At 40.9% G+C, this 23,694-nt stretch overlaps 1 protein-coding gene across 5 annotated transcripts in view; it reads right to left on the reverse strand.

The window, feature by feature from the left end:
- The window catches only part of LOC125433813 (methylcrotonoyl-CoA carboxylase beta chain, mitochondrial-like), a 73,339-nt gene that overhangs the window by 2,078 nt on the left and 47,567 nt on the right, over positions 1-23,694 (reverse strand). For 2 of the 5 annotated variants that reach the window (XM_048498688.1, XM_048498687.1), the window contains exons 2-11: positions 21,921-22,235; positions 14,548-14,726; positions 13,376-13,456; positions 12,352-12,530; positions 9,285-9,477; positions 6,189-6,280; positions 2,441-2,597; positions 1,671-1,793; positions 428-576; positions 29-110 (exon numbers count right to left, since the gene is read on the reverse strand). In XM_048498688.1, the coding sequence (XP_048354645.1) occupies positions 29-110; positions 428-576; positions 1,671-1,793; positions 2,441-2,597; positions 6,189-6,280; positions 9,285-9,477; positions 12,352-12,530; positions 13,376-13,456; positions 14,548-14,726; positions 21,921-21,993 (1,308 nt within the window). In that variant the 5' untranslated portion in view covers positions 21,994-22,235. Of the gene's footprint in view, positions 1-28; positions 111-427; positions 577-1,670; positions 1,794-2,440; positions 2,598-6,188; positions 6,281-9,284; positions 9,478-12,351; positions 12,531-13,375; positions 13,457-14,547; positions 14,748-21,920; positions 22,236-23,694 lie in introns of all 5 variants that reach the window. The other 3 variants (XM_048498690.1, XM_048498689.1, XM_048498691.1) reach the window with 3 other exon arrangements.

The raw sequence follows: 23,694 nt of genomic DNA on the forward strand, positions 1-23,694 counted from the left end.
GTAGGCATGCTCTTACACAGAAACCTACCTTCCTAGAATTCTGGGGTAGAATCACACCATCATCCCACACCCGGGCAGAAGAGTAAAATGCAGTGCTTTCTTCTTCTAGTCTGAAAATGCAAAATGTTGTAGAGGTAAAGCATTTTTTAAAAAGCACAAATACTTTCTTCAAATACTTTCTTCTTGCTCTGTCCAAGTGTAACACAAATTTCCTCCACGGAAAAATATCCCAAAATTTAACCCAAATCTGTGCTTATTCAATTACATTCCATTTTAGAGTGCTGAAGATAATCATCAGCAAAGTAATTTTAGAGATTCAGAATTATTTCAGTTGTTTGGGAAATTCAGAAGTATTCTGAAATTTAAACCAATGTCACTAATGTTAATCCAACCTTAATTTAGAGGCTATTGTTCTCAATGCACTTACTTTTCCTTCAGTTGTTTTAACTGTGTTCCTGCTCCTGTGCAATTGTCATCACAAATCTGTGAGTATGTGGGAGAATGTCTTGAATCCACAAGAGCAATTCTTGCGTTAGGCCAAAGAAATAGGAAGTTTGGATCAAATGATCTCCCACACTGAGGGAAAAAAAGCAGCCAATTCCCGGTTAAGCTTGGTAACCATATCTGCCCATTGGAAAGTATTAAAAAGCTTTTGAAATGTAACAGATGTTTACATTACAGCACTGATCTCAGGTTTTCTGTTAAGCAATGGCAGCTAAACTTAAAGAGCACAAGCAGAGCTTGAGTCTTAGCATGGACATGATGCCATATCCTGACAGGAATGGCAGAACCAATTACATCTGTCTTACTTCAAAGGTTCAAATGGAAACCTACTGTTAGCTGAGTCTAGTGCAGAATTAGGAGGGCCTTCCTGTTAAGAGTCTTAGCACTTTGGTCCTTTCTTTCTTCCATCTCTACCAATACCATACAAGTACTCATATGCAGCAGTACTAGAATTGCTGGTCTCTCCATTGTAATAGCAATATAAATAGCTGCACTTGTTGGTCTACTTTTTCAGGATTGAGCAAAGAGCACTGATTTTAGGGATCAGTTGATTCGTAATTTATATGTGTTTACATATATAAACAAAAATCACATTTAAATGAGGAATTAAACACATTAGACCAGCAAATGCTATAACACGGTGGTTGTCAACCTGGCCACCAGAGCAGTGGGGGGTATGCAAAAAAATTATGTAATGGGTTTTCTAATATGAGGGTATAATTTTAGGGAAATTAGTTACCAAGGGGTACGCAAGTGAAAAAATGTTGACAACCGCTGCTGTAATGCAATTTGCCAAATGCAACATTTCACATATTGCTGTACTTTAACAGCTATTTGATGGTTTTCTGAAGGTATTATTAAGGTAAGCTTCAATGACAGAAATCTAGCAGAAACCATAACTCAGTTTTCTGTCACCAACTGAACCAAATGCATAGAATAGGTACAAAGTTTGAGGCAAATACAAACATCGTATCCCCACTAAAGCCAGGATTCCTTGCAAATACAACGTAAGAGCAGCGATTTTCTCTTTGCCATCCCAAGACTGGTCTTTAGTCAACCAACGAATACAGATTATAGCTACATACTGGAAAGTGGGGGAAACCAGATGACTTTGTTATTAGCACCTACCCCTCTGATATATTAGCCATCATGCTCAAAAATCTTACCATAGCATAACTTTCATTTCCATAGCAGCCACCAATCACAAGAGTAATTTTGGGGACAGTGGCACAAGCAACCGTAGCCATCATGGAGGCTTGTGCCTTTAACTTATTTGAATGATTCTCAGCCTACACAAGAATGAAAAAAAGTATCAACATATTTGCTTCTCATAGAGATTGCTCCAAATATATAGGCTCTGACAATCTTACCAATGTAAAGATTTTAAATCACTGATCTATTTTCTTGCCAATTCAAGAAGGAAGAAGAGAGGTGGATGCTATCAATCACTGTTAGACTCAGTACCATAGCTAGCCACCATCTTCCTGCATAGCAACTTCTAACTGAGAGAACAAAGCTGCATGTGCAGAATAGAGAAAAGAAAGCTATATAAAAAAGTTTCAAAATCTGCAAGCTCATTCTTCTCCATAACAAAAACAACCCCAACTACTGCAAAACACTAAACTTCAGAAGTACTTCATTGTTCAATACAAGTGCAGTCAACGTTCATGGCAACAAGTGCTGCTAATTAATTATCTTTCCTAGCATAAAAAAATTAAATTCATCAAGAATAAGCTACAATGATTATTATTTTGCCCTGTTATCCATCTTCTTGACAGAGGATTTTTTGTGTGGCTTCGAATATCTTCTAGCCCCGGTGGAGGACCAGAACAGGCTAAGCTAAGGGGTTCGCACATATTGCAGAGATCATGCTGTCTGAAAAAAGCACAGTTGATCCTTCAGTTGGAGCTATTCCAGTATGCTCAATCTATTGTACCTGTGCAAAACTGACTGGGTCTGCTGGCTGTGGAGCTGTATTCAGGATGAACAGGATGGGAATATTCCGCTGATTACAAAGTTGTACGAAGTGACAGCCTTTTACAGAAGCATCATGAGTCAGCTCACCATTGTTAGCCACTACTCCAATCAGCTGTCTAACAACATGAATATGTTATGTTGTTTAAAAATGATGGAAACATTACACATATAATGAATAATAACATGTTTGCAAAATGAAAGAGTGACATTATAACATTTATATGGCATTTAAAAAACCAAGGGTGAACTACATAAACCTAACTGACATTTAAAAAAGAGGTGGATTTGGCTTACCGGACTTACAGACCTACCATGATGCGGGGGCTATGACTTGGATCAGGAGGAAGAAAAATTATTGATACTAGAAGGCTATAAAATGGATAAAGGGATGGCACCACTATTTATGGCTGAGCTCAACTGTGATGGCAGCCATTAGTAAAGAGTTTGGAATGCACTAGCGGGGCCCGGCCACGCGTTGCTGTGGCTTATTGTGGTGAAATGAGAAAGGAACAGTAGCAGCAAATCAATTGCAGAGGCCAGCAGTACGTGCTCATGCAAACACGCAGCCTGATACTGTGTGATGTCGTTGATGTGTGTGCCCGCATTCCTGGGGGGGGGGGGGGGATGGAAAGGCACCTCTCCCACACATCTAGGCTGGCTGGTCATGATCCTTTACCTGGGAGTAAGTTTGGTTGATGGCAATGGGTGTCGCTTCTGAGGAAACCCTCTGAGGGGCACGACGCAGCCATTCAAAGTATGTCACAGTTGCTGTACTGAGCTTACTCCTGAGTAATGTGTGCCTGGTTTTCTTAACTGTAACCGCAGTATTCAGGGAATCTAGGGTTCCTGGCCCCTCCCTCCCGTCCCTTGAATGTCGCCCCTCACTCTCTTCCCTCCCTCACTTCTCTTCCCCTGAATGCCACCCCTCCCCCTCCCCCTCCCTCCCTTTCCTTTCCCTCCAATAAGGTGGGTGGGTCATATCAAGATGCTGGGGCCTCTGCCTCCTCTCCCTTGCATGCCACCCCTCACTGTCTCCCCTCTCTCACTTCTCTTCCCTTGCATGCCACCCCTCCCTCTCTTCCCTCTCCCTTGTGTGTATGTGTGTGTATGTGTTTCACTTCCACTCGAGTTACTGCCTATGTACTGTTTTCACTGCTCATATCTGGCCATCTGAGTGAACATTCTAAGCTGCACGAACATTCTAAGGGTGACAGTTACACACAGGCAGCTGCATGTCCTTCACCAGGGAGCGCCAGGAAAAAGGTGTTTTACCTGGGCCAGGTGTGAAATTTCAGGTATGTGAACATCTAAAAACACTCTCACCTGGCTGACTATAGTGGCTGGGAATTTTCAGAGGAATTGGCCCAGCAGTTACTGAGTTATACTACCATTAACAAAACAACTGTTAGCTTTTTATATAGAGAGATTATGTCAGGAATGCTCTACTCAGTACATGAAAAAAATACAGGAAATATTTTGCCAAAAGATACCACAATGAATATCACAGATGGAAGCAAAACACTTCCCCCATAGTAGTTCTAGCCATGGGAACATAATAGAACTATAAATAAAGGATAGAACATCTCTGTGTGGAGAAGTGTTATGCTGAATTCATAGTGTGATAAGGCTACAGGCTGAGCTGTGTGCCTCCTTTGGTTGGGACACTGCTCATCTCCACACAGTTTGAACAGTAGACATCTGATCACCCAAAGAAAGAAGGTCCATAGCTAGAGATACTGAAGTATTTACATTTCAAACAACTATTGCACATTTATAAGGTCAAGGAATTGAGGATTTATCTCCCATTTTGTTCTCTACCAAACTGAAGTTTGTCTATATGTATGAATGAAGTCAGTGCAGATGTAGACATCAGCAATACTAATTCAGTGAGTTCTCTTTGTACAAGTAACAGCGCACATGATTGTATCCCTTTAAATCCACTAGTTGAAGCTCATAGTAGCTTTGCATATTTATCCTGTGAGTATCAAAAGTGCATATTTTTATAAACCAGGGCTCACAAATAAGGAATGAATGCGTAGCTTCTCATAGTTACCCACACTGCTCCAGCAGCTTACTGCAGCAAGCAAAATATTCTCAGTGGCACGATTAGTCTTTCCATAATGGAAAAAAAGCATCTCAACTACCACATTTTTATCTCAGAGGAAATCAATTAGTCCAAGTTAGAAGCATGCTTTATTAAACCTAGCAAAATCATTCACTTTGTTAGCACCGTTTAGACAGATGTTTGATGTTTAATGTTAAGGGAAAAGGTTAGGTCCCCTAGAAGCTTCTTCTTCACATACAAAATTGACTTTAAATATTCATTTGGGTTTTAAATTTTAAGTGATTTTATAGCTAGTGCAAGCAACCTTATTAACTGCCCTGGAGCATGTAGCCTGCTGCTTATGCACTCAGCTGAGCTGAAGAGGTTGTACATCATGAGAACTGGGCTACCTGCAAAAACTGCTTGCCACACAACAAACTACCATATCAAATTACAGCAGCACTAAAAGAAATGTCTGAAGCAGCATTAGTTTAATGAAAATTAGAAAGGCAGTACTATGTTTTCTCTGGATGGATGTTAGGGAAAGGCAGGGAACAGACAGACAGCTGCTGGGAGAGCTAACACAGTGTAAGTGGGACTGGAGAGATCTGGCCTCATATCCCTGATCAGTCATGAGTTCCACTGGGTAACCTTGGAGCAGTCATGATCTCTTAGCAGAACCAATCTCACAGGATGCTTGTGAGGAGAAAACATAGGAGGAGAAAACCATGCACACCACTTCAAGTTTCCTGGAGAAGGGTAGGTCAAAAGAAATGGAAGACAGGCAGGAACAAGGGGATGAGCTCTGAACAATGGCATACGGCTCTGATTTGTAAAAGTAGTATCTGACAACAGATGGTGATTTGCATGGCACTGGAGAAATCTACTAATCATTCTTAGAAAGACAGCTGGCTTAGATCCAACTCCAACTAGCATAAATATCCGTGTATTTGAATTTTCCCTTGTTTTCAGTGGAATCTGGTTCCACAGGAAATTTGGTAGGGGTAGAGGATTCCCTTGACTACTTGTTACTACAAGAAACTCTGCACATGCTCTGAGGAACCAGCTACAGCATAGTAAAACATGTTTAGCTTAGCTAGTGCAACTGTATTGCTTTTCATTTGAATATCTATGCGCTGTTATTGCTGTGTGCTTTTCCCTGAATTTTGTTTTGTATTTTTCCACCTCCTTTAAATCTAATCACCCTATCCGCCTCCCCTCTTTTACAAAAAGCCTTTTTATAAAATCTTTTTAGCTTCGTTTAGTACAATGTATTTATTTGGGTTATTATCTCTTTCCCATGTGCTAGATTGCATGGGTGCTTTCAGGTTGATTATACATTACTTTGTTATTATTTTTGTGCTGCGTTGGAAGAGTGTCTTCTCAGTGGGTTCGTCTAGAAGTTCTTAGGAGATTCTGAATGATGGTGGCAGGTTATCAGGGAACCCAGCAAGGAAAGGCACCATTTGTTCCTTCCCACCATGACAATTGGCGGCATCTACTGTAACAGGCAGCAAATCTAAACTCTCCATGACTACAACAAGATGTATATCAAGATCTCAGAAGCTCAGAACTATTTGCTTGATCAAGCAGACTTAAGAATATTTATTACAAATAATTTCAAAGAGAATCTGTCCTGATAGTTTTAAAACACTACTCTTACCCTTCTATGTAAGCAAATCCAGTCACTAAGGTTGTTCCATAATTAGCTCTGAATTCCTGGAACCTGCTGCCATCAATTATGCGACTCAGAATCTATAAAAACATTTTCAAGAGAAATTAAAAATCAATATTAGGAGGCTTTCTAAAAGAAAAATAGCATCATGCTTTGCTTAAGCCAGAAATTGTGGCTTGTTGTCTAAAGATACTATTAGATCACAATTTGTATGCTATTAAACCTAGTACTATATTATGCAGATAAATAAAGATTAAAATGACTTTGTTTATATACCAACCATACATCCAGTGCCAAGCTTTACAGTGGGCCTCTTAAGTATGCACAAAGGAAAAAAATTATATTCTCCTAGGTATGGAACACTTCTACTGACTAAAGATTTTTTGCCTACATTTCAATTAAATGCTTCTCAAGACAGATTACAACTAACAGATTAAATGCAATATAAATAGCTGCTCTTCAGGACCATTTGAAAGTTGGGAAAATAGCACTGGAGGGAGGGGGGAGCAGAGAGAGGTTTAACCCCCTCTCCCTGCATGCTGCAATCTTGATCAGAATCCCATACATCTGAAAATGAAATGTTAGTAACTGCTTGGACTTCCAAAACACAGAAGTTCTTGCACCTATCTGGTTTGACCCTCTGATATTCTGGTTTCTGGAGAAGTCACATGACTGGGAAAGTGTTCATAAACTCACTGATGTCTCTGTGCATATTTATTTGACTGATGCACAGCCAATAAGAATAGGATTTTATATTTAAGAATGCATATGTAATTTGTGAGGATTAGTGAATCACAAAAAAAATCTGGAATGGGTTGAAGCTCATCATGTCAATCACCTCTTAACACCAGTATTCCTCACTTGTAAAATGGAAGTAAGTAACTGGTTGTCTGTGAATAATTTTGCTCCCTACTGAGGGTGGTAGTGGTTGGTATTACTATTGGGAGAGGGGGGGGGGTTATTTGTCATTCTACAGGGGCATATTTACTCACTTATTAGGGTACTTTTAACCTAAATTTCTTCACTTAATGTGGACTCATAGCAGCTTTCAATATATCCCCCACACACACAGACATACAGTAAACCAACAATACTTAAACGTAAAGTTAAGAACACATCTACCCACTGTTGGAGGTGGGGCAGAATATGTAGTAGCAACTCTGCCCTCAATGATAAGTCTCTCCCTGAGCAGGCTCTCCCTCTTTTTTTCCCATTTCTACTTGCATACATAAGTTATCCTAGTGTATAGTTCAGGGGGTATTATAAGATACTGGTTATACCCTCTTCACCAGCGGTTCCCAACCTGGGGTACACATGCCCTCAGGGGTACACACCAGAGTGTTTGGGGTACATGAAAAAAATTACATGATGGGTTTGCTCATTTGGGGGTACAATTTTACAGAAATGGTTGCCAAGGGGTATGCAAGTGTCCAGTTGATAGACTTCAGTTTTCCAGAACAAGACAAAGTAGATCCTGCAACCGTAAAATCTGCCTGCCTCTTTTCAAAACCATGATTTAGAACTAGCTTAGAATTTCCAATATGTGGATAAGAAACAAATACCAACTGGTTCTGGTGGGTTTTCTGGGCTGTGTGGCCGTGGTCTGGTGAATTTTGTTCCTAACGTTTCACCTGCATCTGTGGCTGGCATCTTCAGAGGTGTATCACAGAGAAAAGTCTGTTTCACACTGTGTCTAAGTGAGAAGGGAAAGTTTAGTGTGGTCCCAGGGTGGGGAACCAATCATTAAGTGTTTGGGTGGAACTTGCTATGCAAAGGTGTGGTTGAGTGCATTGTATTGTGGGTGGGGTTATCAGTCCATTTTTTAAGAATTGGGAGCCAGGCTTTGCTAATTTTTAATGTCTCTTCTTTCTTATTGAAGTTGTCCTGGTGTTTGTGAATTTCAATGGCCTCCCTGTGCAGTCTGACATAGTAAGCTTCTGAATTGTCCAGAATTTCAGTGTTCTCAAATAAAATATTATGTCCAGTTTTGTTTAACACATGTTCTGCAACTGCAGATTTTTCAGGATGGTTAAGCCGAGAGTGTCTTTCGTGTTCCTTAATAGGGGTCTGAATGCTGCGTTTTGTGGTTCCTATGTAGACCTTTCAACAGCTACAGGGTATGCGATATACTCCTGCAGAAGTGAGGGGGTCTCTCTTGTCCTTTGCTGAGCGTAGCATTTGCCGTATTTTCCTGGTGGGTTTGAAGATGGTCTGTAGGGTTAGGGTTTTTCATCAGTTGCTTTTTCATCAGTTTCCCTATTTGATCTGTGATTCCCTTGATGTATGGTAGAAATATTTTTCCGGTGGTGGGCTGTTTCTCCTCAGTCCTCTGGGTTTTTCTGCAGACTGCACAGGGAGGCCATTGAAATTCACAAACACCAGGACAACTACAATAAGAAAGAAGAGACATTAAAAATTAGCAAAGCTTGGCTCCCAATACTTAAAAAATGGACTGATAACCCCACCCACAATACAATGCACTCAACCACACCTTTGCATAGCAAGTTCCACCCAAACACTTAATGATTGGTTCCCCACCCTGGGACCACACTAAACTTTCCCTTCTCACTTAGACACAGTGTGAAACAGACTTTTCTCTGTGATACACCTCTGAAGATGCCAGCCACAGATGCAGGCGAAACGTTAGGAACAAAATCCACCAGACCACGGCCACACAGCCTGGAAAACCCACCAGAACCAGTTGAATCCAGCCGTGAAAGCCTTCAACAATACAAACAAATACCACTTTGTTGAGGCATCTGAATTCACATATCACAACAATTTTGGATTAGACTGATGCTTTCGAAACCAGGAAATCTTCAGTTAAGGGAAGGAGGAAAAACGGAAGGTATATGCAAGCCCAAGGATGTACATAAAGAAATTGTGCTTTGTGCATGATACGTGAATACAGCCATAGTTTAAGCTACTGTTTTAATATTCTTATAAACTAGAGCAAATCAAAGCTCAAAAATTCAAAAAAAGAAAGCAGTAGTCTTGTACACAGGTTATTTAAATCCCATTAACTTTAGTGAAATTTTACATAAGCAGCCTCGTTGTGGGCAATGTTGTAATGAAAGGTCTTACCAATTTTATATGAAGAGTGTGTCTATAATCTTTTGGTGCAAGCCCTAGTAGTTCATCAGGACTGTACAAAGGGCTGTCATAGTCTAGAGTATCTTCTGTGGGAATTTCATAATTAAGCGTTGCAAAGATATTTCGAACGCATTCATATGCTTCTTTTTCTGAAGATGCAAAGTGGTCAACACAGCCACTGACTCTGAGCAAGAAATTTCATACATGACAACAAGTTCACGTCAATAATCACAGTAAATAAAATATTAGAGTGAACAATATAATTAATTTAAATCTTTTACATTTTTATTACATTTATACTGACTTGAATGGCCCAAAGCTAGCCTAAACTCATCAGACGCTAAACAGCTATGGTAATCATTTGGATGGGAGACCGCCAAGGAATTCCAGGCTTGCTGGGCTGAGGCAGGCAATGGCAAACCACTGCTGTGACTTCTCTTGCCTTGAAAACTCTTACCAGGTCACCATAAACCAGCCGACTTGATGGCAGTTTACACACACACATTTATGCTGCAAATTATACTAATGGAATTCTCCATTGTATTGTCGAAGGCTTTCACGGCCGGAATCACTGGGGTGCTGTCTGGTTTCCGGGCTGTATGGCTAGAACACGGCCATACAAACCAGACAGCACCCCAGAATTCTCCATTATTACTTATTTTATTTTTATTATTTTGTTTATATGCCACCCTTTCCCAGACCGAGCTCGAGGAGGCATACAACAAAACTTCACAGATAAAATCAGAATCAATTACTAACCTCCTGATAGCACCATAAAAGCAGCCCTAACTAAGGGGATGAAGATGGAGAGGAGAAAAGAAGAGGGAAGGAGAAGGGATCAGAAACAGGGGCAAGGAGGCCAGCTGGGATGGAAAATGCCATCTCTGCCCTCAGTCATAGCCTGGCAGAATAGCTCTGCTTTATTCACAGAGCCCAGAAATTTCCAGAGCCCAGGAATTTCAAACAATAGGTGCTCTAGTAGTACCTATTATGAACTAGCTACAGCAGTTCTGTTTGTGTGTTTGAAGTGCCACTAAGACAAAGTTGCTAAGTCAAAGTCAACATGCCAACCCTGCAGGTTTTCAAAGCAAGAGATTTTCAAAGGTGGTTTGCCACTGCCTGTCTCTGCAGAAAGACCTTAGTGGTCTTTCTTCCATATACTGAGCAGAGACAACCCTGCTTAGCTTCCAAGATTGGGTTAGCCCCAACCATCCAGGTCAGGATGCAAATCTGTTTACCAATAAGCAGATTCCCGAATAAGATAACATTTGGATGATAACAATATTTTAATCTAACAGCAAAGATTCCTAATAAAACAAAGCTATTCAGTCATCTGCAAGAGGACTACAAGATACGATGCTGTTTGAGCCTCATGACAAAGATTCCTGGTAAAACAAAATAATGCAGTGGGACTAGGACTGAAGAACTGGAAATAAAAATCCAGCATCCCTTTATTAGCGTCCCTAATGCAGAACACCTCCCAAATGGATCCATCCCAGCTCTACTCCTCTACAAGAATTATCCCCTGAACAATTCTAGTTTGACATTTTGCAAAGCAGTAGAAATGTGGGGGCCTTCCAATAGACTCAGGCAGGCTGTCTCATAGATGTGATGTAGTCACACACAACTAGCTGAAAGGGAAATCAGTGGAGATCCAAAATTATAAAGGCATTCTTCACTTTCCGCAATGGGTTTCACTGCTCCATCCCTTCCTTTGACAGCCCTCCCATTCCCCATCAAGTTTCTTCACAGCAGAATTTCCTGAGATGTAAGAAGCTACAGATAATAAAATTAAATTTGTGATTTCCCTTCTTTTTTCAATAATTCATATATGAAATGAAGTGTTTTCTTTTTGCACACAGTGGAGAAGGTGGAGAGAAAATCCATAGATTGGATCCCAGTCATATTTCCCCGTTCTGAGGTATAGGAACAATTGTCTCTCTTAAAAACTGCAAAAGACATCCTTCCTTAGCAGGAAATATACATTCAATAATATCATGTATGTGAGAATGGAGAACAGGCCTAAAATTGTGTTTGATATTAAAGAATAAGGGATTTATATAACCAGAGATTCAAGAGAGTTTTCTTCATAGGCCAACTGGTCATGCAGGCAAGAAAGATTATATCACTAAGAAAGATCTTGTCACTAAGGGCTAAGGCGTGACAAAATACATATCTTATAGACCTTTGGCATAACTAAATAGATAAGATGGGCTACATGAATAAACACAGGAATGAAGAGATCAGAGGTTAGAATAGAGAGGAATCTGATCAGATAATTGAAAATGTGTTTTTCTATATTTTAATGAATACTGAAATGATAATGAGATATATCTATATAACTTGAATTCTACTAGAATCACATACTATAACTGTCAAAAAAATGTTTAACTTTTTAAAATGATCTCTGGAATATATGTGAAATTGTTCACCCTGTGAGAGGGAGTTTTCTGATTCTAACCCACCCTTAGGAATGTTGGGAACTGGTTATCTGGATTGAAAACGGGAAAGACAAAATTCAGTGTATTGCCCTGCCTATGGGAGGGACAAACACAGAAGCCGAAGAGCAGAGGAAAATTCCAGTTTTTGTGTAAGGAAGGGGCAGACTAGCCAGTTTGATTTTAATGCTAAGGGAAAAAGCATATGTGGGAGAAATATGATTATATGGGCTATGTATGAATTATGACCTATGTATTCCTTGTATCTAAAAAAGATGAAGGTCTTTGTCTGGTTAGGTGTGACTCTCTTGGAGAGACACCCTGTGTTCTGCACAGTAAAAACATTTATTTCTGTTTAAAGCCTGATTCTTTGGTATTTTTTCTTACCAGTCTTTCTAAACGTAACTGCACAGGGGCAGATACGGGGGCCGGCCTGACATGTATGTTCAAGATGACCTGAAAACACTCAAGAGCAGAGGTCAGTGCAAAGTAATCAGGGTTTCTCAATTTTTAGATCATTATTTTAAAGAGTCATTCAAATTCTCTTTACAAAAACTACCTGAAAACTGTTGTACTATGGCAGAAGGTCATTGAGCACTAAGATTCTAAAATGTACTTACTCAGAGTGCAGTTTAGCTCCTCCCAATTCCTCAGGAAGAATGTCTTCTCCTGTGGCGGCCTTCACTAATGGGGGCCCAGCAAGGAACATTGTACCAATCTTATCTACAATTACTGTTTCCTGTGCCATGGTAGGGACATAAGCACCTCCTGCTGTGCAAGAGCCACATACAACTGCCACCTAGATGAAACATCAACATTGCTGGTTAAAAGGGAAGGACAGATGGGAAAAGCTTCAAATATGAGAAGTTTGTGGAAAATTTAAGCTGTGATTGCAGCAGCGGCAAGAAACAAACCATATTTACAATAAAATCCTGAGCAAAACCACACCTTCATAAATTCATTTAAGCCAATGGGCTTAGAAGAGCGTAAATCTGCTTAGAATTGCACTGTAAGTTACTCAGAAAAGCACGAAAGAACCAGAGATTTCAAAATTAGCTTTTTCATCACACAGCAAGTCTAGATAGCCTATATTAAAGCAAGGAAAGCACTATGCATTTTTCTGTGGACTCCTTATTTCTGGGACAAAAGTTATCATATGATTCAGGCTAACTTGTCTGTATTCTGCTGCAAACTTAATCTACTCACACCATTTTGTGAGGTGGGCTGAAGCTGCTCCAATGAAGTTGCCTGCTATGAAGGAGTGGTACTACACTGCCACTATACAGATGGGGACTGCATTTAGAACTAGACGGGTGGGGGAAAGGCTGAAAAAAGGAGTGATATGCTGGTGGCATAACTGGAAGATTGCAGTTTGCTAGATCTACTGCACTGTAATAAAACTGTAAGACAAAGATGTAATTGCTAACTTTGCTGTTCATACCAGGGTTCTAGAGCACAGAAGACCCCATATGTTACCAATCCAAACTGTAAGATGGGATGTGACACTCCTAAAGTATTAACTGCTCCACTCAACAGATATCTACTTTTTTCTTATTAACTGAATGTAGGTGCAGGAAGCTATTTTAGGGAAAGATATTTTATATACTGTCTCTACCCGACACTAATGCACAGGGTAGTTTATACCTGAGTGAGTCTCATTGCGGACATCACAGCTTCATTGTAGAAAATTCTACCACCATGGAACTGATCGGGGAACAGCTCTGCCTAATGGGGAAGAAAAGGAATGAACCAAAGAGTGTCAGTGCTACATTAAAGTCAAAACTCAGAAATAGGCCAGGAAAGGGTAGACATCGTGAAGTCAAAACTCAGAATTTTTTTTTTTTTACCTTTTACTTTTTACCTTTTCACTTAAAAATTACATCCATTTCTGTTTCACGATGTCTACCCTTTCCTGGCCTATTTCTAAATTAAGATTTGAAGCTAGTGTCTTTTTCATACTACAGAGGTTCTTGCTTGGCAAGAACAATGATCATTTTAAGTAGAACAATTATTATTTTAAGTATTTTGTGTGCGTGCGTGCGTGCGTGTGTGCGTAAAAAAAGCTGAATGCTAGTATGACCGGAACGTCAGCCTGGAATTCCTACTTCTAATCCCCAGAACTGAAGGAATCACAGATGTGAAGCAGCAGGAATGAGTTGAAGCATCACATTTCTACGAAAGAAATGTCAATAGCAACTATTACACAGTTAACCACTACAAAAACAGTAAGACCTCCTTCTGTATCTTCATTGGTTCAAGCAGAAGTCCTGTCAGCTCTTTGGTTCTATGGATTAACAATGTTAGCACCTGAGGATTCTGCTTGTTTAACAGCACCACATCACACCTCAAGTGAGTGACTAACTGCAGTCCTAAGCAGAGTTGATCTAAGCCAATGATCTCAATGATTTTAAAAGGTTTTCATTCTGACAAGGATGACACTGAGAAGCTGGAACAGTTATATTCAAGACTGTTGCCTGCATATGTAAGGTTCTCCCCACCCCACACCAGTTATATGGTTGAATTATGTCTTGCTGTAAATAGCAGCATCCTTTCTTTTTCCTTTTTTGCGGGGAAGGGGTTTAGATATAAACACACTGATGTCTTCCGTGCTTTAGTTTATTACTTCATCCAGATCTTTAACTGTGATAACTTGTTAGCAGCTCATCTGAAGTATGATTTTAGCATTGCTATTAAGATGCAGGTTATTTAGTCAAACGATGTTTTCCTACCTTACTGCAAGTTTAAAAAGAGGAAGTCAAACAAAGGAGAAAAGACTACAAGTCAATGAGTAAATTCCATACTACCTCTTATTTTACCTGAAGTGGCAAGAATGCACCTCCACTATCTACTAGATAAACAGATGGAAGTCTACTTTGAATTGCTATTTCTTGAGCTCTTAGCTGTTTCTTCACAGATACAGGATAAATTGTTCCACCTTTCACAGTTGCATCATTTGCTATGAAGACACACCAAATTCCACATATTTTTCCAAGTCCTGCAATGAATATCAAAGAAACTGCTGCAAGGATGAGTTTACAGAGATAAATAAGGATGTTTGACAACCTCAGCTATACACATGAAAAGAGTTTGCAATTATACCTTAAAGACAACCAGAAAATTTTACCCCCAACCCACCCCAGTGTTTTTGTGGAAAGTCTGTGGCTGTGTCCTTCATCTCTCTTCCACAACACATCAATCACTCCTTTTAATTAAAAGTCAGAAGGTGAACCTCAGAAATGTTTATGAGATGCAAAATAAAACATTACAAGGATATATGTTTTAAACCTGAAAAAATACTATAGATTATTACCCTACACAGCAGTGGCGTAGGAGGTTAAGAGCTCGTGTATCTAATCTGGAGGAACCGGGTTTGATTCCCAGCTCTGCCGCCTGAACTGTGGAGGCTTATCTGGGGAATTCAGATTAGCCTGTACACTCCCACACTCGCCAGCTGGGTGACCTTGGGCTAGTCACAGCTTCTCAGAGCTCTCTCAGCCCCACCTACCTCACAGGGTGTTTGTTGTGAGGGGGGAAGGGCAAGGAGATTGTAAGCCCCTTTGAGTCTCCTGCAGGAGAGAAAGAGGGGATATAAATCCAAACTACTACTCCTCTTCCTCCTCCTCCTCCTCTTCCTCCTCCCATGGAAGATAACTCTCATAGTAAGTTTAACAAGCCCTCATAAGACATTTTTAAAATGTTCTAAACCAAACACAGTTCTGAGCACTTTTGTTTTTGCATACCAAGACGGTGGGTAAAAAAAACTTTCAACTGGTAAGCAGCTGCATCCATCTTTCTGGTAAGGGTGCCATGAAGGGGACCCAATCCTGGTACAAGAGCAAGACACCATTCCATACAAAATGGGATACCTCTCAAAAAATTTTGGGATCCATCTGGCATGCCAAGTCTGAGCAAGAAGGCAGTTGGCAACTGAACTTTTTCCCTGGCCCTAAGGTATGCCTGGACAACGGGGCTAGCTAGTTTCTATTGTGCCATCCTAAAGTGATTTAATCTGCGCTCCAAGAAGACTATTAATTATCCTATCTGCACTCATCCCAACAATCAATCAAGATTCAGGAGAATAGTCCAGACATTCCCTTGGGTCCTGAGAACTCATCAAATTGTTGGAACCCTGAAAAAGCAACCAAGTCTTTGTCTCTGCCTTTCCTGCCAGAATAACTCATATATGCCTCAGTACACATTTGGAGTATAAACACAGGTCCTTTGGCCATCCATAATATATTCTGGATCCATGCACCCCCATTCACTCTTTCCTTAGCTCCTAGAAATGCTGGTTGTTTTTCTCTTCAGTGCTGCTTTCACTGGACGTTCTTTCAAGAATGATAACAATCACCTATCCCTGAAACCCTATCTAACTTCCATGCTTTCTCTGTGAGTTTGTGTTCATTGCCTAAAACATATTCCTTGTTTTAAATCAGCCAATGTGGTGTAGTAGTTAAGAGTGGTGGATTCTAATGTAGTGGACCAGGTTTGTTTCCTCACTCCTTCACATGAAGCCTACCACAGTGACCTTGGCCTAGCCACAATACTCTCTAAATACCCAGCCCCTCTCACAGTGTCTGTTGTAGGGAGAGGAATGGAAGGGTTTGAGACTTCTTATGTTGAGCTGCTTTGAGACTTCTTATGTTGAGAAAAGCAGGATATAAATCCAAACTCTTCTTCTTTGTAGAATTACAGAATTATCCTAATGTATACAGGTTATCCATCCCAGGTTATCCATCCCAGTTATCCCCTCTCATTTTGTCGCTATTGTGCCACCCCCCCACTAAACTCAGGGTTTAGGTAAATAGCCAGCTTAGGGTAACAAAGTCCTCCCTCTATTCCAATCTCTAAGAGTACAGATCTGGATTTTATCTGTTGTCAAATAGGATCATTAACAGGCCAAACTCATAATTGAAAGGTGACTAACAAATGAAGGAAATAAAATAAATAAGCTAATTTGGTTTTAATCAATTGACAGTCATGGTACAAAGGGCTTCTATAATTGGTAAAGCAATTCATCTCAACTTACAAGCTTCCCTTTACACTGAACTTACTCAGTGAGACATCCTGCAATTCAGGAACATCACTCATAAGGCATAATAAGGCCTGCAAGCTAACACAACTCAAAAGTATTCCCATCATCAAGAAGCATCCTTAGGCGTTCACGAACAAGCAGCTTCTTGTTCCTCTGAGTGTGACGAAATATTGCATTTTCTCCTCCTCCTTTCTTGAGCTTTTCTAGCAACTCCCAGTATCTGACACCAAACCCAAAAGATCAAAGGAAAACACCTAAGAACCTTTAAAACATATAATTCTATATAATTACATTTCTGTTAGACTGGTCAGGATAACATATTTCTATATGCAAATAAAAATGATTTGCAAACTATTTTATTCCACAAATTCTAGGTGGATCTGTGTGACTGTGTACGTTAGGTGAATCTGAGGAAAACAACAGGTTCTATCCTACAAACCTGCTGATCTAATAGCAGCACCTGCTCGTTTAATGCAAGTGGTTCTTCCATCAGCAGAAGAACGTTTTACATCTGAAAAAAGCTCCCAGCAGTGGAAAACTGTCAGACAGGGTAGTCGGATAACAACCCATTACATTACAAGATCAAGACATGACCTTCAGCTTTCACATCTAGAAGCGCTTTATTTTCACATACCGTATATACTTGTGTATAAGTCGACTTTTTCAGCACATTTTAATGCTGAAAAAGCTCCCCTTGACTTATATTCGTGTCATTAAATAAATTGTGTGTTTTTACTTTGCTGGCCGTGCTAGGGGCACACTTTTTAAGAAGCAGCACTAAAATTTCAGTGTACCCTCTAGATGATAATTCCTGACGATACTCCAGCTGCTAGGTTTGGTGTAAAGTTTGGTTCAGGGGGTCCAAAGTTATGGACCCTCAAAGGAGGTGCCCCCATTCCCCATTGTTTTCAATGGGAGCTAATAGTAGATTTTCCATTTCTGATAATATCCCTCTTAAAATCTGCCAGCTCATCACATTTGGTATTATGATGAGTGAGATATCCAGTTTTGAAGGATTTTAACTCTTGTGTTTTAGCTTGGTTGCTGGGATTGAGCTAAGGTTTGCCTGTGCCTCAAAGCATTTGCTGATACCACACGTTCTTGTCAACTCTCATTTCCACTTACAGAGCTATGATTACTAGTCATCTTTGAAATAAATATTCAAAAACATTTAACCTACTGATGCCTCAATTAATTTTATTGGTATCTATTTTTATTTTTGAAATTTACCAGTAGCTGCTGCATTTCCCACCCTCGACTTATACACGAGTCAATAAGTTTTCCCAGTTTTTTGTGGTAAAATTAGGTGACTTATATGCGGGTTGACTTATACACTAGTATATACAGTATATCCCTTAATTTCAATCAGGTCCATGAACAGATTTTAAAAATAAAGATTTATAATGAAGCACATTTATTTTTGAATGAACAAAAAAAAAAGCAAACAGAATTTTGCTTTCTTGTAGAACTAATGGTGGAAAATGCCATGTCACAGCTAACTCACAGTGTCCCCGTAGGGTGTTCAAGACGAGACACACAGAGGTGGTTTGCTATTGCCTGCCTCCATGTAGTGAACCTAGACTTCTTTGGTGGTTTCCTATCCACTTACCAACGAGGTCAAACCTGCTTGGCTTCTGATATCGGGCTAGCCTGGATTATCCAGGTCACGGCAAGAACTGAAACCTGATCCAAAAAGGAAATTGCTTGGTTTTCTTCACTGTCAATTCCCTAACTTCATCATTTTGAAATTATTTAATATTCAGATATTGCCTTCTTCAAAAATATACTGTGGGAACAAACAGAAAGAACTAATGAAAAGGCAAGGGCGGAGGTTCACTACCTTCATGAGTCTTCCAGTTCAAATCTATGGGTCTGATTGAGCTCCTTTGGGCTGCTGCTCTCCGGCACTTAAGAACATCACCACAAAAATAGTGACTCACTTTCCTGCCTTTGTCAGTGACTCATGATTAATTAAATCAACTTCACTCAGGCTCTAGATAGATAGGACTCACCATATATGTCTTTGAATTTATGATCAAGTGTGGGGCAAATTTAATTAAGTTTGCAAAAATATGCAACACAGACAGTACAGATAACGTTTACACAGAATGATAAAATTATCCAACAATCCTATGTAGGTTGTCCCTTATCTGTCCATCCTATGAAAATAAAATTCATGTCCCTATAGGTTGAGAAATAATTCCAAATCCATTAAAATGTAGGATAAGTGACTTGCAATAAAGTTTACAAGCTTATATATCCTAAACACCTAGAATATTTAAACATATAGAAGAGGAAGAAGAAGAAGAGTTTGGATTTATATCCTCCCTTTCTCTCCTGTAAGGAGACTCAAAGAGGCTTACAATCTCCTTTCCCCACAACAAATACCCTGTGAAGTGGGAGGGGCCGAGAGAACTTGGAAGAACTGTGACTAGCCCAAGGTCACCCAGCTGGCGTGTGCTGGAGCGCACAGGCGAATCTAGTCCCCCAGATAAGCCTCCACAGCTCAAGTGGCAAAGGGGAGAATCAAACCCAGTTTTCCACATTAGAGTGCACTTGCTCTTAACTACTACCACTGACGTAATGCCCATTGGGCAAGGTGGGCAGCTGCCCAGGGCATCACCTTGTGGGGGGCATCAAAATGCTGGGTTCGTTTTTGGGTATTTTTAGTGGTTTTCCATTTTTGGCCTGCAGGGGACGCAGTTTTTAGGCTAGCGGCACCAAAATTTCAGCGTATCATCAGAAGACTGTCTTTATGCTACCCCCCAAGTTTGGTGAGGTTTGGTTCAGGAAATCCAAAGTTATGGACTCCCAAAAGGGGTGCCCCTATCCCCCATTGTTTCCAATGGGAGCTAATAGGAGATGGGGGCTACAGTTTAGAGGGTCCATAACTTTGGCCCTGAACCAAACTGCACCAAACCTGGGGGGTATCATTAGGGCAGTCTCCTGATGAGTCCCTGAAAGTTTTGAGACTGTGCCTTCAGAAATGTGCCCCCCAGCCTGCAACCCCCATTGACAGCAATGCAGAAAACTCAATGCAGAACAAAGATTCTTGGGCAAATTTCGGGATGTTCTTGCAGGGAGGGCATTCTTGGGCAAATCAGCACCAAAATTTCAGGGTATCATTTGGAGACTGTCATGATGACAACCCCAAGGTTTGGAACAGTTTGGTTTGGGGGGTCCAAAGTTATGGACCCTCAAAAGGGTAGCCCCCATCTCCTTAGCAAAGAATGTGGGATGTGGTACCCACTTTGAGGGTCCATAACTTTGGACCCCCTAAACCAAACTGAACCAAACTGGGGGGGGGTGTCCCATTAGGACCCCCTGACATTTTGGTGCTGATACATCCAAAAATTTTGGTGCTGATACATCCAAAAATGCGCCACCTTCAGGAACATCCCAGAAATTTGCCCAAGAATCTTTGTTCTGCATTGAGTTTTCTGTATTGCTGTCAATGAGGGTTGCAGGCTGGGGTGGGGGGGGGCACATTTCTGAAGGCACAGTCTCAAAACTTTCAGGGTCTCATCAGGAGACTGCCCTGATGATACCCCCCAGGTTTGCTGCAGTTTGGTTCAGGGGGGCCAAAATCATGGACCCTCAAAACTGTAGCCCCCATCTCCTATTAGCTCCCATTGCAAGCCTTTATTGGCATAGACAACAGTACAACAATAATAAAAACGGATTAAAAAGCATATACAATACAGGAAATAAATGTTAGGTCGAAGGAAATCCACTGGCTTGCTTAGTGCACTTCCTAGGAGAAAAGTCTGCCACTATCATACAGAGAGAAGGATCAGGATTTCGTCTCAACAAGTAGTGTAATCTAATTCTAAATCGGGGAGATCGGGTAAATGTAAAGGAGTAAGATCTTCACATACTTGGATCTTGATTTCCTTTGAATCTGGAAACAGTGTAGTAATTGGTGGGCCAGGAGATTCAACTTCGAGCCTCATCATGGGCTACATGGGCACAATCTTTTAGCCTTTTCTTGTTTATTAAAATTCCGTCATGTAACAAGGCAGAAGGCATAACATTAAACCTGGCAAGCATTATGGCCTCCTTTTGAACAGGGTTTATTGGCTAATACAGGCAAGCTGGGCTAAGTGGCCCCGTTCAAATGGGAGAGAAAAATACAGGGGGAGCACGTTTTCTCGGCTGCGGTGATTAGGGTAGAGAACTCTCTATCCAATAATTGACCTTTTAATTTCCTATAAGCTTCTGTATAGGACAAGGGGCAAAGTGAATCCACTGACAGTCCAATAGAGGCTATTTTTTCTTCAATTATGGAAAACCAGGGGTTTCTTCAATTATGGAAAACCAGGGGTCAGAGAGCAGACGGTGGACCAGGAAATTACAGTCTGAGAGAAAATGAATTCGCAGCCAGAATCTAAAAGTCCTCAGCCAAGCAGCTGATTCCAAGGAGTTTTGACCTAACTCCAGACAAAGAGCTGCATAGGGCACGCAATTTGGGAGTCCAGTTATCTTGTGAAAAAAATTGGATTGAAGAGAATTCAAAGAGTGGTTAATAGCTTGAATCCAGATTGGGACTCCGTAAAGCAATCTCGAGGCGACTTTGGCATTGAAAAATTTGAGGGCAGGAGGGATAAAGGAATGGCCACTACTGTAAAAGAAACGTAGTAATGCTGACATACTGTTAGATGTAGCTAGGAGAGCGGCCTTCCTCTGGGTTGCCCATGAAAGGTTAAAGGAGAATAAGAGGGGCTGATTCCAAGGAGTTTTGACCTAACTCCAGACAAAGGGCTGCATAAGGCACGCAATTTGGGGATTAGCTCCCATTGGAAACAATGGGGGATGGGGCACCCCCTTTGGGAGTCCATAACTTTGGACTCCTTGAACCAAACCTCATCAAACTTGGGGGGTAGCATAAGGACAGTCTCCTGATGATACGCTGAAATTCTAGTGCTGATATGTCTCAAAATGCACCCCCTGCATGCACCAATGTCCTGGTGCAAAAAAAATTTGGTTGTGGTGGAGTGGCTCATCGTACGGCATCCAACTCAGGTTTTGCCCAGGGCTACAGTTTGCCTCGTTATGCCCCTGACTACTACGCCACTGCTGCTCTCACTGGGAAAGACATACAGAAACATATATACATACAAAAACATCTTATAAGAGTATTAACAAAAGAGTTACCTCTGAATGCAGATTTCACTGTTGATTGAATTTCCATCCAACACATGCCTATACAGGGAAGGGATGTTTCCATCTAATACTGGGAAAGATTTTCTACATTGATGTTTGTTTTTTATATTGTAACTCATGGAAGAAGTGTGCATCATGTCACATGAAACCATGCTGACAGTCTTTCCTACATGCTGGTATTTCAATAGGCATGCTATTTCACATCTCCCTGTGCCATTTTGTTGACACTCGCTCTTGGAAGTTTGAAATAATGGGGAGGAGGATGTTGTCAAAAGACATGGTAGATTTCTGGCAAGTGTAGTGAACCTGGAAAAGAACAGCATATTTTTTTTTACTTTAACACATGTACAGCTATTTCCTAATAGATACAGCAATTAACAAAATTAAACCAACAAATATCACAAGCCCAAGCAATCTAATACACATCTAGGAAATGTAATATATATATTTTTAAAAATAGAGGAAAATACCTCAAAAGAGTGTGGGATGCCACAAGGGGCTATCCTTTCTCCAGTGTTATTTAACACAAGTGCCCCACGGTGCAGCTAGTTTGGAGCTTTGGGCTGAGGTGTCACCAATATGCCAATGATATTCAGCTTGCTCTGTTGATGGATGGCAAGCTGGTTGCCGTCCCAGATGTTTTGGTATGGTTTTTGGAGACCGTAGCTGGTTGGTTGGAAAAGAGCAGGATGAAGTTAAATCTATCAAAGACGGAAATCCTGTGGCTGGGTCAGGCTGGTCCAATAGAGGGTTTCCAGCTACTGAAATTTGGTGTTGCAGAACTACATCCAGTTGCATCCATTTAAAGCTTGGGTGTGACCTTGGAGTCCTCCCTTTCTATGGTGGCCCAAGTCACCAACACAGCAAAGATTGCCTTTTACCAACAGGCTGGGCAGCTAGACATCTACTTATCCCACCCTGACCTAGCCACAGTGATGCATGTGATGGTCACCTTCAGATTAGACTACTGTAACTTGATCTGTGTGGGCCTGTCCTTGAGACTGACTCAAAAGCTAACACTAGTGCAAACTCCTCCCAGGCACATCTGTGAGACAGCCACTTGTGTTAAATAACACTGGAGAAAGGATAGCCCCTTGTGGCATCCCTTTTGCTTCGGCAACTCCACTGGTTGCCAGTGGAATTCCAAATCAGGTTCACAATAGGTTTGGGTTATACTGTCCAAGGAGGATGCTTTGGTCCTCCGACAAAAAAACTTCTGGTAGTCCCTGGTCCCAGGGATGCGTGACCGGCCTTGACCAGAGCCAGAGCTTTTTCGGTCCTGGCTCCAGCATGGTGGAAGTCTGTCAGCTGACACCAGGCCCCTACGGGATCTTTAACAGCTCCACAGGGCTGGTAAGATGGAAATGTTCCACAAGGCCTTTGGTTGGGGGCAATCGTGTGTCCCGACACCATCTACTGGCCTCCCTACAACAAGTTATCTTCAGCGTCGTTTGAATGTTGCCCATGCCTGAATAGCTGTTCAAGGGCATATGTATGACCTGGGCTGGTGGGTTTTTAGCAGGCTTATTTTTTATATTACCTTGTTATACTTTACGAATTAGGTTATACTAACGTATTAGGAGAACGTATTAGGTTTTAAATGTTTGTGTGCTGCCCTGAGCCCAACTTTGGTCGGAGAGGGTAGAGCCTTAGATACCCTCCACATCAGGAATATATTTCAATCAGATAGATTTCATGCACAATTACAACCATATCTTATCATGACATTCTTAAATTTGATAAAAAGGCAAATCAATTTAATGTT

Source organism: Sphaerodactylus townsendi, linkage group LG05 (genome assembly GCF_021028975.2).
Source record: "Sphaerodactylus townsendi isolate TG3544 linkage group LG05, MPM_Stown_v2.3, whole genome shotgun sequence".
Classification (NCBI taxonomy): domain Eukaryota; kingdom Metazoa; phylum Chordata; class Lepidosauria; order Squamata; family Sphaerodactylidae; genus Sphaerodactylus; species Sphaerodactylus townsendi.